General features: G+C 33.9%; 4 protein-coding genes across 10 annotated transcripts; all 4 read left to right on the forward strand.

Annotated features, from left to right (window-relative positions):
- The first annotated feature begins 748 nt into the window (after positions 1-748).
- On the forward strand, positions 749-4,131 carry LOC123010714 (atlastin). Of its 2 annotated transcripts, none has more exons than XM_044407794.1 (10): positions 749-828; positions 1,234-1,454; positions 1,504-1,653; positions 1,707-1,862; positions 1,913-2,201; positions 2,416-2,600; positions 2,655-2,876; positions 2,929-3,143; positions 3,196-3,262; positions 3,718-4,131. In XM_044407794.1, exons 1-10 carry the CDS (start codon positions 774-776, stop codon positions 3,838-3,840), a joined length of 1,683 nt encoding a protein of 560 aa, XP_044263729.1. In that variant the 5' UTR covers positions 749-773; the 3' UTR covers positions 3,841-4,131. The 2 variants fall into 2 exon arrangements, with proteins under 2 accessions (XP_044263729.1, XP_044263731.1); XM_044407796.1 differs by having other exon boundaries at positions 799-920.
- A 508-nt stretch (positions 4,132-4,639) lies between these two features.
- LOC123010887 (protein max) lies at positions 4,640-6,543 on the forward strand. Of its 4 annotated transcripts, XM_044408057.1 has the most exons (6): positions 4,640-5,067; positions 5,145-5,216; positions 5,602-5,712; positions 5,793-5,916; positions 5,960-6,149; positions 6,200-6,543. In XM_044408057.1, the coding sequence occupies exons 1-5, from the start codon at positions 5,029-5,031 to the stop codon at positions 6,130-6,132; spliced, it is 519 nt and encodes a 172-aa protein (XP_044263992.1). In that variant the 5' UTR covers positions 4,640-5,028; the 3' UTR covers positions 6,133-6,149; positions 6,200-6,543. The 4 variants fall into 4 exon arrangements, with proteins under 4 accessions (XP_044263992.1, XP_044263993.1, XP_044263995.1 ...); XM_044408058.1 differs by having other exon boundaries at positions 5,602-5,709; positions 5,960-6,543; XM_044408060.1 differs by having other exon boundaries at positions 4,641-5,067; positions 5,602-5,709; positions 5,972-6,543.
- A 105-nt stretch (positions 6,544-6,648) lies between these two features.
- On the forward strand, positions 6,649-10,184 carry LOC123010652 (3'-5' ssDNA/RNA exonuclease TatD). The gene is made up of 6 exons (XM_044407721.1): positions 6,649-6,918; positions 6,973-7,071; positions 7,116-7,276; positions 7,325-7,508; positions 7,560-7,722; positions 9,309-10,184. The coding sequence occupies exons 1-6, from the start codon at positions 6,765-6,767 to the stop codon at positions 9,469-9,471; spliced, it is 924 nt and encodes a 307-aa protein (XP_044263656.1). The 5' UTR covers positions 6,649-6,764; the 3' UTR covers positions 9,472-10,184.
- Positions 10,185-10,678: 494 nt separating this feature from the next.
- LOC123011101 (polyubiquitin-C) lies at positions 10,679-13,516 on the forward strand. Of its 3 annotated transcripts, XM_044408391.1 has the most exons (3): positions 10,679-10,831; positions 11,142-12,732; positions 12,961-13,516. In XM_044408391.1, the coding sequence occupies exons 2-3, from the start codon at positions 11,142-11,144 to the stop codon at positions 13,425-13,427; spliced, it is 2,058 nt and encodes a 685-aa protein (XP_044264326.1). In that variant the 5' UTR covers positions 10,679-10,831; the 3' UTR covers positions 13,428-13,516. The 3 variants fall into 3 exon arrangements, with proteins under 3 accessions (XP_044264326.1, XP_044264324.1, XP_044264325.1); XM_044408389.1 differs by having other exon boundaries at positions 11,142-13,516; XM_044408390.1 differs by lacking the exon at positions 10,679-10,831 and adding an exon at positions 10,882-11,023 and having other exon boundaries at positions 11,142-13,516.
- The last annotated feature ends 199 nt before the right edge of the window (positions 13,517-13,715 follow it).

A 13,715-nucleotide genomic window follows, 5' to 3' on the forward strand; every position in this document is an offset into this window, starting at 1 on the left:
TCTGTTTTTTGGGTTGCATCGCCAGATCGTCAGGCTCATTATCTTATCTGAATCGCCCTGTAGATCAAATAACTTTGATAGTTGTATAAATAAAATTGTTGTGATTTATATTTTATCTAATTCTACATATATTAAATTTGTAGATTTTTGCTTAGGTACCTAACGAAAACAAAGAACTAAGTATAAAAAAAATAACGCACATGTTAAAAAAACACATATTCTAAAAATTCTATTTGTGTGAGCGAAAATCTGAGATTTTACTAAATTATAATAAAACAAACATGATTGTTTAATTAATAAATAACTATAAATAAAGAAAAACAGGAATAACATCTCCTAAATATAAAAATCCGCATTTTCATGTTTGTTTACCACTTTTGCTTTACCTGAAAAAGGAAATTATGATGTGATGGCAGGAAATTGAATGTCGTCTATCAGACACTCTTGCTACTATAGAAAAGAATTACATGTAAGAAAGATAAAAAATGTACATTTTTACAGCTTTTATCCAACTAATATTGAAATATTTCGTTACACAAAAAATTACGTGATTAATTACTCATTAACAATAATGGTACATAATGTATTACAAAAAACGTTAGTAATTGCACAAATGGCTTTGTAATTGCGTTATTGATAAAAATTGTGAGATTAATTTTAATTAAAATGATTGAATTACATACAAGTCCCCCTAATTGAATTTAAAAAGCGCGCTCTTTATTTGACAACAAAGCCCGACATACGATCAAACGAGATGGCACTACACGTTCAACATGTCTGACATAAGGCAACGTAAACACGAACAGAAACGAGGATCTTCTGTAGAAGGTATTTAAAGCATTAATTTAATTGAATCCACAAATAGAACGAAACTAGAACATCAAATAAGCACTTGGATTAAGCCCTATGCCTATCACTGGGTTCGTATAACTGTGATTCCATCGTCATGATCCATCTGCGACACAATGAAATTGCATAAAATTCCGAAATTTACGCGAAACTCACCACTATTTATCTACATTTACGAATTTTCTCAGTTTGGGGCTTTTTTGAACTTTGTTTTCAAGGGCGCTCTGTGGCAGCTGTCAAAAATCGCATTAGAGAGCAAAAATCAAGACACCTGACGTCATTTTGTTAATGAAACAATTGATAGTAATAAACCTTTGCTCTATTATTACGTCCCTTTCATTCGGTTTTGGTGGTGAATTTCAATGTGAAAATTTTTCGTTTTAGATGTTATTGATCCTCCTCCAGTAAATATGAAGCCACATGCTGTCCCAGTCGTTCTCGCCAACAATGATCACACCTTCTCTTTGGACGAAGAGGCTTTGAGAAAGGTACTCTTAAGGGATGAGGTCAAGGACAGGTACGTCGTTGTCATTTCTGTAGCAGGAGCTTTCCGCCATGGTAAATCATTCCTGCTTGATTTCTTCTTGAGGTACTTGAATTCAAAGGTAAACTGTGTCTCAGGAAAGCAATATTTTTGAGAACGTAATATTGCAGTATGTACTTAAACAAAACACATCAGAGTGGTTGGGGAGCGATGATGCCCCCTTGGAAGGTTTCTCATGGAAAGGGGGGTCAGAAAGGGACACCACTGGGATCCTCATGTGGTCTGACGTTTTTCTAACTGAATTGCTCACAGGAGAAAAGGTTTGAAACCGTCTCAATGTTACTCTGTTTAACTCAAGGTCCTTTAATTTTAGGTTGCTGTAGTTCTTTTGGACACACAAGGAACTTGGGATAGTAAAAGCACTGTTCGTGAATGTGCCACAATTTTTGCATTAAGTACAATGCTAAGCTCAGTTCAAATCTATAATCTATCAAGTAATATCCAGGAAGATGATTTGCAACATTTGCAGGTATATCAATATTGGACAAGTAACAGTCTCATTGTTTATTTTTGGAGTAGCTATTTACAGAATATGGGCGATTAGCTTTAGCAGACTCAGGAAAAACACCATTCCAAAGACTACAGTTTCTTGTGAGAGATTGGCGGTTTCCTTATGAGGCTCCTTATGGGGCTGTTGGTGGTCAACAAATACTTAAAAAGAGGTTGGAAGTTAATGAAAATTCACATCCAGAGCTTGAATCTCTCAGGAAACACATTAAGTCACTATTTACTGAAATTGCATGCTTTTTAATGCCTCATCCTGGCATTAAGGTAGCTACAAGTCCCACATTTGATGGCAGACTAGGAGGTAAGGCAAAATCAAAATTGGCATACAAATCTGCCATGGCAAACAAATTTGTTTCGTTATTATTTTCAATCAAACCTTAGGTCATATTTTTTACATAGTTAGATATATTGATAAACACCACTGTAAATAAAGCCATTAAAAGATTGATGTTTCTTATGGTCGTCATTAATATTCAGAATGTGCTTTATAATTTACATCGATTTTGGCATTTCAGAAATTGATCCAGAATTCAAGGAAAACCTGAAAATCTTGGTGCCAATGCTTCTGGCCCCGGAAAACTTGGTTTTAAAGAGGATCAACGGCCAGAAAGTTAAAGCCAGGGATTTAATTCAATATTTCAAGTCATACATGGCTATTTACAAGGGAAATGAGTTGCCAGAACCAAAGTCTATGCTTGTTGTATGTATTGTTTTAAAATGACTGTAATTTATGTTAACCACATAATTTGAACAGGCTACTGCGGAAGCCAACAATTTATCTGCTGTTGCCGATGCAAAAGATACCTACGTTACTTTAATGGAAGAAATTTGTGGAGGGAACAAACCTTACTTGAATACGGCTACGATGGAATCTGAACATCGCAAAGTCAAAGATAAGGCGATTCACCAGTTTCAAAGTAAAAGGAAAATGGGAGGGGATGAATTTAGTGAAAAGTACAAAGAACAGCTTGAAAAAGTAAAGAATACATTTTTAATGAGACGTGGGATTTAATTTAGAATAATTTTAGGATTTGGAGGAAACTTTCGCTCAGTTCAAAGCACATAATGAAAGTAAAAATATATTTAAAGCTGCGAGAACTCCTGCCGTATTTTTCGCTTTAGCCGTGTTTTGTTACGTCTCGTCCGGACTCTTTGCGCTGTTGGGTGCATACACAATCGCAAATGTTTTTAATACAATAATGGCTGTTTCGTTTCTCACTTTGGCCATGTGGGCTTACGTCAGGTTTGACTTACACTGGTAGTGTTTTTTTTTGTCTTAATTTTTTTTCCATCAGGTATAGTGGAGAGTTTCGAGAAATCGGCTTACATATCGACGAAATGGCTAACTTAATATGGGAAAATGTAAGTTTATTTATTCTCTTAGCGGTTGTGATTACTGCTACTATTCGTTTTATTGATTTTAATACAATGCGAGACCAGGTTTTGTATTATTTTAACGTCACAATCGTAGATAATAAACCAGTTATTTATTATTATAAAATACATTTTATTTTGGATAATGCGTGGAACGCTCAAAAATTTTTAAGTTAAATTTTGTGAATTTTTGTAATGTGTGCACATTTCTTCAAAATTCCAGGTATTTCTTTTGTAAGTCTCACAAATTATTAGTTTTTTGTTATTTTAGTTATACAATTGTTATGCTATAACTAAAAGTGTCTTCTTTTTATAGCATGCCTATTTTAGAAAGAGAAAAGAAAGAAAACGTATGTACTAATCAATTCTAGATAATTGCATGGATTTGACTAACGATTTGGAAGATTTGGTTTTTGTGAATTATAATATTTGTATTTTTTCAGTCTATGAAACCCGTCGTACAAACTTACGTCGAGAACGGTATGCAGCAAATGGCTGCCGAAGTAGCTGAAAGAACTGTCCTAAATGCAACTAATATTACAACCAACGGCAAGAAACAGGCGTGATGACATTCTGTTGTCTGTACTAATAGCATCCTAAACGCATCGTTACATATTAACGAATTATAACGTCACGTGGTTTGGATTGTTGTGGATTTTGTCTTGCCATATATTGTGGAAAATTGTTTAGTATGTAACTTTGCTGACTATGTGATATCTTGGCAATGTTGGTATTATTGTAATTTATTTGTACATAACGCTTCTAAAAATAATACAATTTTATCTATTACGTAACCATTTTATTGTACACTGTTATGTAAAGTTTGCAAAAATTTATTACATGTTTCCTTTGGTCAATCACTTTCTCCGTTTAATCACTAGTATAGTAGTCGTGAACAGTACTGACATTGCAATATTATTCACCACCCAAGTGCCTTTTATTAACCCAATAATTGTTTTTACTGTTTGTCTTGTGATTTCGTATTGTGTCCAAATCTTCAGTACACATAATAACAAAGAATGCATTTTTATTGTTATTAGTGAATAGATAAGACAAACTGAATTGAATGTTATTAATACAAATTTCCAAATCAAATTTTATAACAATAAATATTATTTTTTTAGACTGTTATTAACCATGTTATAATTTATTTAAGACAATTCAGCTAGATATGAACAATTTTTTTTAGCTAACTGCTCAAATTTATTTTATTTTTTATTGTAGTTTATTGAACTGTATTTGGTTTCGGTTATGAATAAATTTATTATTTTTATTTCCGTGTTGAATTTATCCTACGCCCTTCATTTGGTTTGCGCCTGGGCTAAATCACGTGCGCTAAAAGGAGAACACACGTGTAACCAACAAGTTGTACGACTCGGTCGGTAATTGACGTTTGTCGTTTATTCTTCAACTAGAGTCTGTGCAAAATAGGGTACAATAAATGATCAAATTTTCCAGCTAAATCACCCGTTTTTGGAAAATTTGCCCCAAGATCGTCAATATTGTTCAGTATTTGTTAGTTTTGCCCTGAGTTTTGTGGAAATTTCCCTGGAAAAAGGAGTTTTGTGACAAAGAATCGTCCGGGAAACTGCACTTTCGAGTGGTTCTAGTTGGCCAAGTATGACAGGTCACGCACATTGTGTGATTCACGTCTAGTTTGCTCGTGTTGTGACATTTTGGGAAAAGTACAAGTAGATGGTTGTGTTTTGCACCTGAAAAAACCGTTTTCACCTCCAGACTCTGTACTTATTACAATGAGCGATGACGATCGGGATATTGACGTCGAAAGCGATGTGAGTAGTGTTGTTTATACACAAAACACCACATGGATCAATATTAACATTGATTCATTATGTACCCCCTATTTCAGGAAGGTGATGATTCGGATTCCCGCCAACCAACCCCCAGCAGACAATCCACTGGAAGTCAGTATTACTCACAGGTAAATTAATTGGCCACTAGTTCAGGGACGAATTTGTTACTTTCTAATTAAGACACTCCAATTTTTCAACTTAAAAATTCTTTTTTGTTATTACCTACAACTCGAACTTTTTGGGTTTGGTTAATGTTTTTCCGCAACGCAAATCGTCCTTTCCACGCAATTTTGCAAATCTAGAATACCTTTGTTATTTTATTCCATTGGCTTTATAACTCTGAAGTTATTCCATACATTACTTAAATAAAATATATATGAAGCATGTCTTGGTTGAATTACTTAATGTGTGGAGTCTTAAGTAAAACGTGGTCAACAGATTTAATTTTTCTCACAAGTTTGTGAATTATAATGTTATACTGGTTTGGTACTAATTGGGTTCTATAATGTTTAGGCTGAGAAGCGGGCCCACCACAACGCGCTGGAAAGGAAACGCCGTGACCACATAAAAGACAGTTTTAGCAGTTTGCGAGACTCTGTTCCTGCTCTCAACGGCGAAAAAGTGGTACGTCTGTCCGATTTTTCACCTTTGCTGAACGCTAACCTCCAAAGCAGATATCGTGGCAATTGTATTTTCTCTTTTAGGCTAGTCGAGCACAAATCTTGAAGAAAGCTGCAGAATATATAGTATTCATGAGGAAAAAGAACCATTCCCATCAGCAAGATATTGAAGATCTCAAAAGACAAAACAGTCTTCTGGAAGCTCAGAGTAATATATTTTTTTAAGCGTGTTCGAAATATTTTTTTAATAGTTGCAGTTACAGTTCGTACCTTGGAAAAAGCCAAAAGTACAGGCTCTTTTGGGGTGGAATCTTCCGACGGTAAAGATTCAAATTACAATGAAACCGAATCAGATACTTCAGATTTAGAAGGGTCTGTTCAACCCAGAAGGCCAAAGAAACAAAAAATTGGATCTTACCACTAGCAGAAGTTGAGCTGATGGTAATTGAAACTCGTTTCGTTTTTACTTTAACACTTAATGTTTAATGTAGTTAGGCAGACTAAAGAAGGAACGAGATTTGAAAACTTTGACTCTTCTTAATGCGGTGAAACCGTCCGCATATTTTTGTCAGTACAATTTAGTAGTTTGTAATAATTAGTGAAGATAAAAAGTGGAATCTTCAGTCATCTCTAAATGTCAAAATAAGAATGTTTTATTAAGTTTTTTTACAGTTGTTTTTTTTTAATCAATACATTTTATGGATTAAAGAGCTATTGTGTATAAAAATATAAATATTTGTAGTTTATTTTACTTATTGTTTGTAGTTATATCACAAACTCACTTTGTTTGTATGTTAAATGTAAGTTTATTAAATTAATAAAAGTATGTTCATGATGAAATAACTTTTCGTCTTCCCGCTGTAATTTAAAATAGAACATTTAGGTGGGGGCACACTTCACCAACATGAGTAAAGGAAAGTCACTAGTTTATTCAACAGCTGTTTACTTTTTATTTCTGTCACAATGACACATGACTAATGGGGTTATATTTGTTTCTGCAGTCATTTTGAACGACTTTATTATTATTTTTGTGTAAAATTAAACCGTTTCAAGAACATGGCAACTAAAGAAGAAAATCAAAATTCGGCAAACAAGAAAACAATGGAACAATGTTACGAAAATTATATTCTGGTTGATGTTGGCGCAAATTTAACCAATAAAAAGTACAGCAGGGACCTGGAATCCGTCATTCAAAGGGCACGCGACTCAGGTTTGTGCCTCACATTATTTTTAATTTTGTTAACACTTGCGTTTCTAAATTTAGGTGTCCAAAAAATTATGGTCACAGGAACCTCTGTAAAGTCAAGTAAAGAAGCGCTAAGATTGACTCGAATCTATCCAGGCACATTATATTCGACTGCAGGTTTGTGTTTAATTTTTTAATTGAATCATGTTAAATTGGTCTAGGAATACACCCCCATGACGCTAAATCATACACTGACGAATCTTGGAATGAATTGAAACTAGTCGCCTCAAATCCCGAATGTGTTGCTGTAGGCGAATGTGGCTTGGACTACAATCGAAATTTTTCGGAACCAAGTGAACAAAGACAAGTTTTTCGAAAACATGTAATTTTTTAATTTCTTTAATGACAAAAGTTAACTTTTCTTTTATAGATCGAATTAGCGATCGAAATTAATAAACCGTTATTTGTGCACGAACGAGATGCTTATGAAGATTTATTAGAGATTTTAGATGAGTACAAGGGTCAATTACCTCCCGTTCTGGTGCACTGTTTCACAGGAACAGCTGAACAAGCGCTGACATATCTTTCAAGAGGCTTTTACATAGGACTAACAGGTAATGTGGAATTTTTTAACATGTTTATTTTTGTTATTCTGAGCTTTACAGGCTACTTATGTAAAGACAAATCTGATGTTGGGGTCCGCAAATTACTGGTAGATGGGTCCATACCCTTAGACAGGCTTGTAGTGGAAACAGATGCTCCTTTCATGTACCCCAATACACGAGCTTCAAAACTACCTCTTCATGTCAAAGATGGTCTAACCGAAAGGTCAGTGTTTACTTTATCTGTTTATTTTTCAGGTTTCTCGGGAGGTTATCAAGTAATATAGTTCTGTTTTTTTTTCTAAATGACTAGTCATGAGTGGATATAATTAAGTAAATATCTACAATAAACCGTCTGAAACACTTAATAATGAGGACAGGATTTTAATTAAATTTCACCTTTTCACTGAAGAAACAAGAATAATTACTACTAAATTAAACTAATTTGTTATACAATTTTTTTTGATACAAATGCAAAGGGCATTTAGTTTTTTCACTTTTGTGTTATTTATAAAAGTCAAATGTTAAAATAATTAAGTATTCACAAAAATTATTTTGAACGCATTTACAGATAAGCGATGGATATTAAATATATTTGAATTTTCACACGTTGCCAACTGCGAGAGATTTTTTATTACCCAGTAGAATCCATTCAACTATCTAGTACGCAATTTATAAGCTTAAATATTTATAATTCTACTTTTTCTATACCTAATACATGTTTGTGTTTTGAAAATCGAAGCCATTTGTACTACTCACTAATACAGTAGGTATTTGAATCAGGAAGTAGACACTTCCTTCAAAAACTTTAAAAGAAAAAGTATTTTAACATAGACAAAAGGCCTTTAAACCGTTGAGATTTGAAAATTTCAATGTAAAAAAATCACATAATATAAAAAATGTTTTTTGCAATCAGAGAGTCATCTCAATGTCATCTTGAGACCACCTCTATAATTTATTTGCTTATCTATCTTATCTGATAAAATGTGGGAAAAGATTGATGTAAGAGTTTCACATGCGTCTTATTAGTGATTTTAGGGGATGGCTTTTGTTTCAAATAATAAAATTTTTAATCATGCTCGTAAGGAGTTTTAACACTTTTTTTTAAATAACATGGCAATATTTTCTCAGAAAGGAACTTGTGCATATTTTACTTAATAAATTCTTTAAAACAAAAAAAAATGATTAAAATATATTTTATGAATTATTTTTCATTTATTTTTAATGCTATGCATAACTTAATGACAGTTGATAAATTTTACATATTTATTTTGTAGCATTCTATTGTAATTACAAAAGAATTTTAACTCCATTTAATTAAATACTAATCAATACTTTTATTTTTGTGGTTGCGCATAGTCCGACCACTGAACTTGCAACAATTGTGCAATCCTTGAAAACACATCACTAATGCATGCAATTACGTAAAACACCTAACATTATTTTTGTATTCAAAGCATTTTAATTCAGTTAACAATACTCGTAGTCGATTTTTCCAGAATATGAGAAAAACATTTTGTTGTTCAAAGTTTACTACAGCTATTCAGCGATAATTTATATCACCGATTTACGTTTTACTTTAGTCATATAAAAGTGTAATAATAGATTTGACTTTGATGCGTCACGTCCTTGATTCCAAGAATGCCTATTTTTACATACGTGTGAACTTCAAGCTTAGTTCAACGTTTTCCGAAAAGCGTTTTTCCTGAAAATGATGCCAATTTTGTTTTTAAAATATGTCCCAACAAAGAGATACATGAACAAAACAAGCTTAATACCGCAATTTCATAAAATGTTTTTGTTTATCTTTAGATCATTAACCTTCCTTCATCGATATTGTACCTTCCAAAGGAACGAGCCCTGCTCTTTGCCAGCGATCGTGGAGATGATTGCTGCCTTTATGAACAAGAAACCTGAAGATGTTGCTCTAGCTACGTCTTTTAATGCCTTGAAACTTTTTGGATTGTCTCAATGATCAAAAACAGCTATCGTTGTCATCTCAGTTAATCTAAGGGGAACATAAACAAACATACAAGCATCTTATTTATATTTTGTCTATTTTCGATATCTTTAGGTCAATGTAGGCAGCTTTGTGAAACGAATTAAGCTATAATTATACGACTTAGTTTATACAACGAATCGTGTAAATAATTTTAGGTAATCACCATTGTTAATATATTTACCAAAAACGGTTCTTACCGTTTTTAAACAATAAGATTTATTACGCATAGACTATTGTAGTTTAACTACTTCGATTTGAGTAAATGTTAAAGCCGAATTGTCAAATATTTATATATTTTAGGTTAGTACATTAATGTATGTATTTTTGTTGACTGCTTAGATTTAAATTACAGATGAAAAGATTTATATGGAATAGAAATTACGCTTTGTTAAAGTATCGTCTTTCTATCATAATTCTTAATTGTTGATAGATAAAATGAAATTATGGCGTATAATAAAATCTGATGCAATATTTTAGTTGGAACGGTAATTTATATAGGATATTGATGTAGTTTTATTTTTTGGATGCTGTGTAGTGTAAAATGGCGAATTATTTTTGTAAATTTATTTTCATATTTTAGGGGTTTATTTTGCCGCTAATTGCCTCTATATGTGATATTTGTTTCCATTTTATAGACACATGTGCCTTATGTAGTACAATATGGAGAATAAATAAGTTGTAATGAATTATTTTATTTTATTACCCTTTTTTGTCATTTATTATTGTCGTCGTATTTACATGATAGTGAACAGTCTAGAATAGATAAAGATAATTCTTTGTAAACAAATAAATTTATTTTAAAAATTAGAAGATTATGGCTATTTTCAAGAAGTTAAAAGTTATAAGATGTATTTATATGAATTATTAAAAATCTTTCAAAAGCAATAAATTACAAATAAAGACGAAATGTGCAAAATAAAAAAGGGCGTAGGTAATTGCAAAACAAAGAAAACAGCTGATCAATAAAGCTGACGACGTAGACAAAAATCAGCTGACAAGTTACCAACAACGTTCGGCTAAATTCCCTAAAATTGTGTTTAATCAAAAATCACTTTCTCAATTCCTGAAACATATTTTGGATTGTAATCTCGCGAATTGGCAGTAAACTATTATGGGCTAACGTTTGCTCTTAAATTTTTCTTTAAAAAAAACGATTTACGGTCATTTACTAGAAATTTCTAGAAAGTGTACTTTGGGTTCGAGATTAAATAAGAGTGGGGGAAGACGTCCGTATAAAAGCGCTTTCACAGCTGAATTCTCCATATTGTCTGAGCAAAAGCAGTGAAATACAAAAGCGATTTACTTCAAACTGTGAGTTTTCAGAGGCGTAAAGGTATGTATTTTAATTTTACTAATAATTATTTGATCACAAGTAGCGTAGAAACTTGCAAATTTGTGAAAACTTTTATATGACGCAATAACATTTGTTTGAAAAAACATCGTCCTAGTGACGTGTTTTTTTGTTTAAATTTTAACAAAATTAATTTTGTAAATTTGTTGATATCTTCAAATATAAAACCACACAGTGAGTAATTCGTTTTTTCGGTTTATTCTGTGCGTAATCCTTTGTTCTAAGAATTCCAATATGGCGCAGCAGTAAATTTGCTTTGCCATTAAAGTTAATTGTTTCTTTTTTATTTCAGATGCAGATCTTCGTGAAGACTTTAACTGGTAAAACCATTACTTTAGAAGTTGAACCCTCCGATACAATCGAAAACGTCAAAGCCAAGATTCAGGATAAGGAAGGTATCCCCCCAGATCAACAACGTTTGATCTTCGCCGGCAAACAACTTGAAGACGGACGCACCTTGTCCGACTATAACATCCAGAAGGAATCTACTCTCCACTTGGTTTTGAGATTGAGGGGTGGTATGCAAATCTTCGTGAAAACACTCACTGGCAAGACCATCACTTTGGAGGTTGAACCCTCTGATACTATTGAGAACGTCAAGGCCAAGATTCAGGATAAGGAAGGTATCCCCCCAGATCAACAACGTTTGATCTTCGCCGGCAAACAACTTGAAGATGGACGCACCCTTTCTGATTACAACATCCAGAAAGAATCTACACTTCACTTGGTATTGCGTTTGAGAGGAGGTATGCAGATTTTCGTCAAAACCCTGACTGGAAAAACCATTACTTTGGAAGTTGAGCCTTCTGATACCATCGAAAACGTAAAGGCGAAAATCCAAGATAAGGAAGGTATTCCACCAGACCAACAAAGATTAATTTTTGCTGGAAAACAGTTGGAAGATGGGCGTACACTCTCAGACTACAACATACAGAAGGAATCTACTCTTCATTTGGTGCTGCGTCTGAGAGGAGGCATGCAAATTTTTGTCAAAACCTTGACTGGCAAAACCATTACTTTGGAAGTAGAACCTTCTGATACTATTGAAAACGTGAAAGCAAAAATTCAAGATAAAGAAGGAATTCCCCCAGACCAACAAAGGTTGATTTTTGCCGGAAAGCAGTTGGAAGACGGGCGTACCCTTTCTGACTACAATATTCAAAAGGAATCCACTCTTCACTTGGTGTTGCGTCTTCGAGGTGGAATGCAAATCTTCGTCAAGACTCTTACGGGCAAAACTATCACCCTCGAAGTTGAACCTTCCGACACGATTGAAAACGTGAAAGCAAAAATTCAAGACAAAGAAGGAATTCCTCCAGACCAACAGCGATTGATCTTTGCTGGCAAACAACTAGAAGATGGGCGCACTTTATCCGACTACAACATCCAAAAAGAATCTACTCTCCATCTAGTACTGCGTCTCCGAGGTGGCATGCAGATTTTCGTCAAAACCTTGACGGGAAAAACTATCACATTGGAAGTTGAACCTTCTGACACGATTGAAAATGTAAAAGCAAAAATTCAGGACAAAGAAGGAATTCCCCCAGATCAACAAAGATTAATCTTTGCTGGTAAACAGTTGGAAGACGGACGTACTCTTTCCGACTACAACATTCAAAAAGAATCTACCCTCCACTTGGTGTTGCGTCTCCGAGGCGGTATGCAAATTTTTGTCAAGACTCTTACCGGCAAAACCATCACCCTCGAAGTCGAACCTTCTGACACGATTGAAAATGTAAAAGCAAAAATTCAGGACAAAGAAGGAATTCCCCCAGATCAACAAAGATTAATCTTTGCTGGTAAACAGTTGGAAGACGGACGTACTCTTTCCGACTACAATATTCAAAAAGAATCTACCCTCCACTTGGTGTTGCGTCTTCGAGGTGGTATGCAAATTTTTGTCAAGACTCTTACCGGCAAAACTATTACCCTCGAAGTCGAACCTTCTGACACGATTGAAAACGTGAAAGCCAAAATTCAAGACAAAGAGGGAATACCTCCAGACCAACAAAGATTGATTTTTGCCGGTAAACAGTTAGAAGATGGCCGCACTCTCTCGGACTACAACATCCAGAAAGAATCCACACTCCATTTAGTATTGCGTCTCCGAGGTGGCATGCAAATTTTCGTTAAGACTTTGACTGGGAAAACTATCACTTTAGAAGTAGAACCCTCAGACACTATTGAAAATGTTAAAGCTAAGATTCAAGATAAAGAGGGCATTCCTCCAGATCAACAAAGGTTGATCTTTGCCGGCAAACAACTCGAAGATGGACGCACTTTGTCGGACTATAATATTCAAAAAGAGTCAACCTTACATTTAGTATTGCGTCTTAGAGGAGGTATGCAAATCTTCGTGAAGACTTTGACAGGAAAGACTATTACTTTGGAAGTTGAACCATCAGATACGATCGAAAACGTAAAGGCCAAAATCCAAGATAAGGAGGGTATTCCTCCAGACCAGCAGAGATTGATCTTTGCGGGAAAACAGTTGGAAGATGGCCGAACACTTTCAGACTACAATATCCAAAAAGAATCTACTCTTCACTTAGTTTTACGTCTTCGCGGGGGACAGTAATTTTCTGGAAATTCTATGCTTAATATTTTTTTACTTTTTGTTACAAGTTTCCTGAAATTATGAATAGAGAATAAAGATTGATGGCTTAATTTATGTTTTATTTAATGCCTTAATAAATTCATTAAAAAAATGTGAGATTACTTAGATAATAATCAAATGTTTGTACCGTCGTCTGCGTTGATTGACAGTAAATATTACTATCAATCAACGCAGACGACGGTTTGTACAAACAAGATTTGGGAATTTGACATTTATAAAATTGAGCTGTTTTAAATTATGAATAATTTG

Source organism: Tribolium madens, unplaced genomic scaffold (assembly GCF_015345945.1).
Source record: "Tribolium madens isolate multiple individuals breed KSU strain unplaced genomic scaffold, Tmad_KSU_1.1 Scaffold_91;HRSCAF=231;Tcas5.2_LG7, whole genome shotgun sequence".
Taxonomy (NCBI): domain Eukaryota; kingdom Metazoa; phylum Arthropoda; class Insecta; order Coleoptera; family Tenebrionidae; genus Tribolium; species Tribolium madens.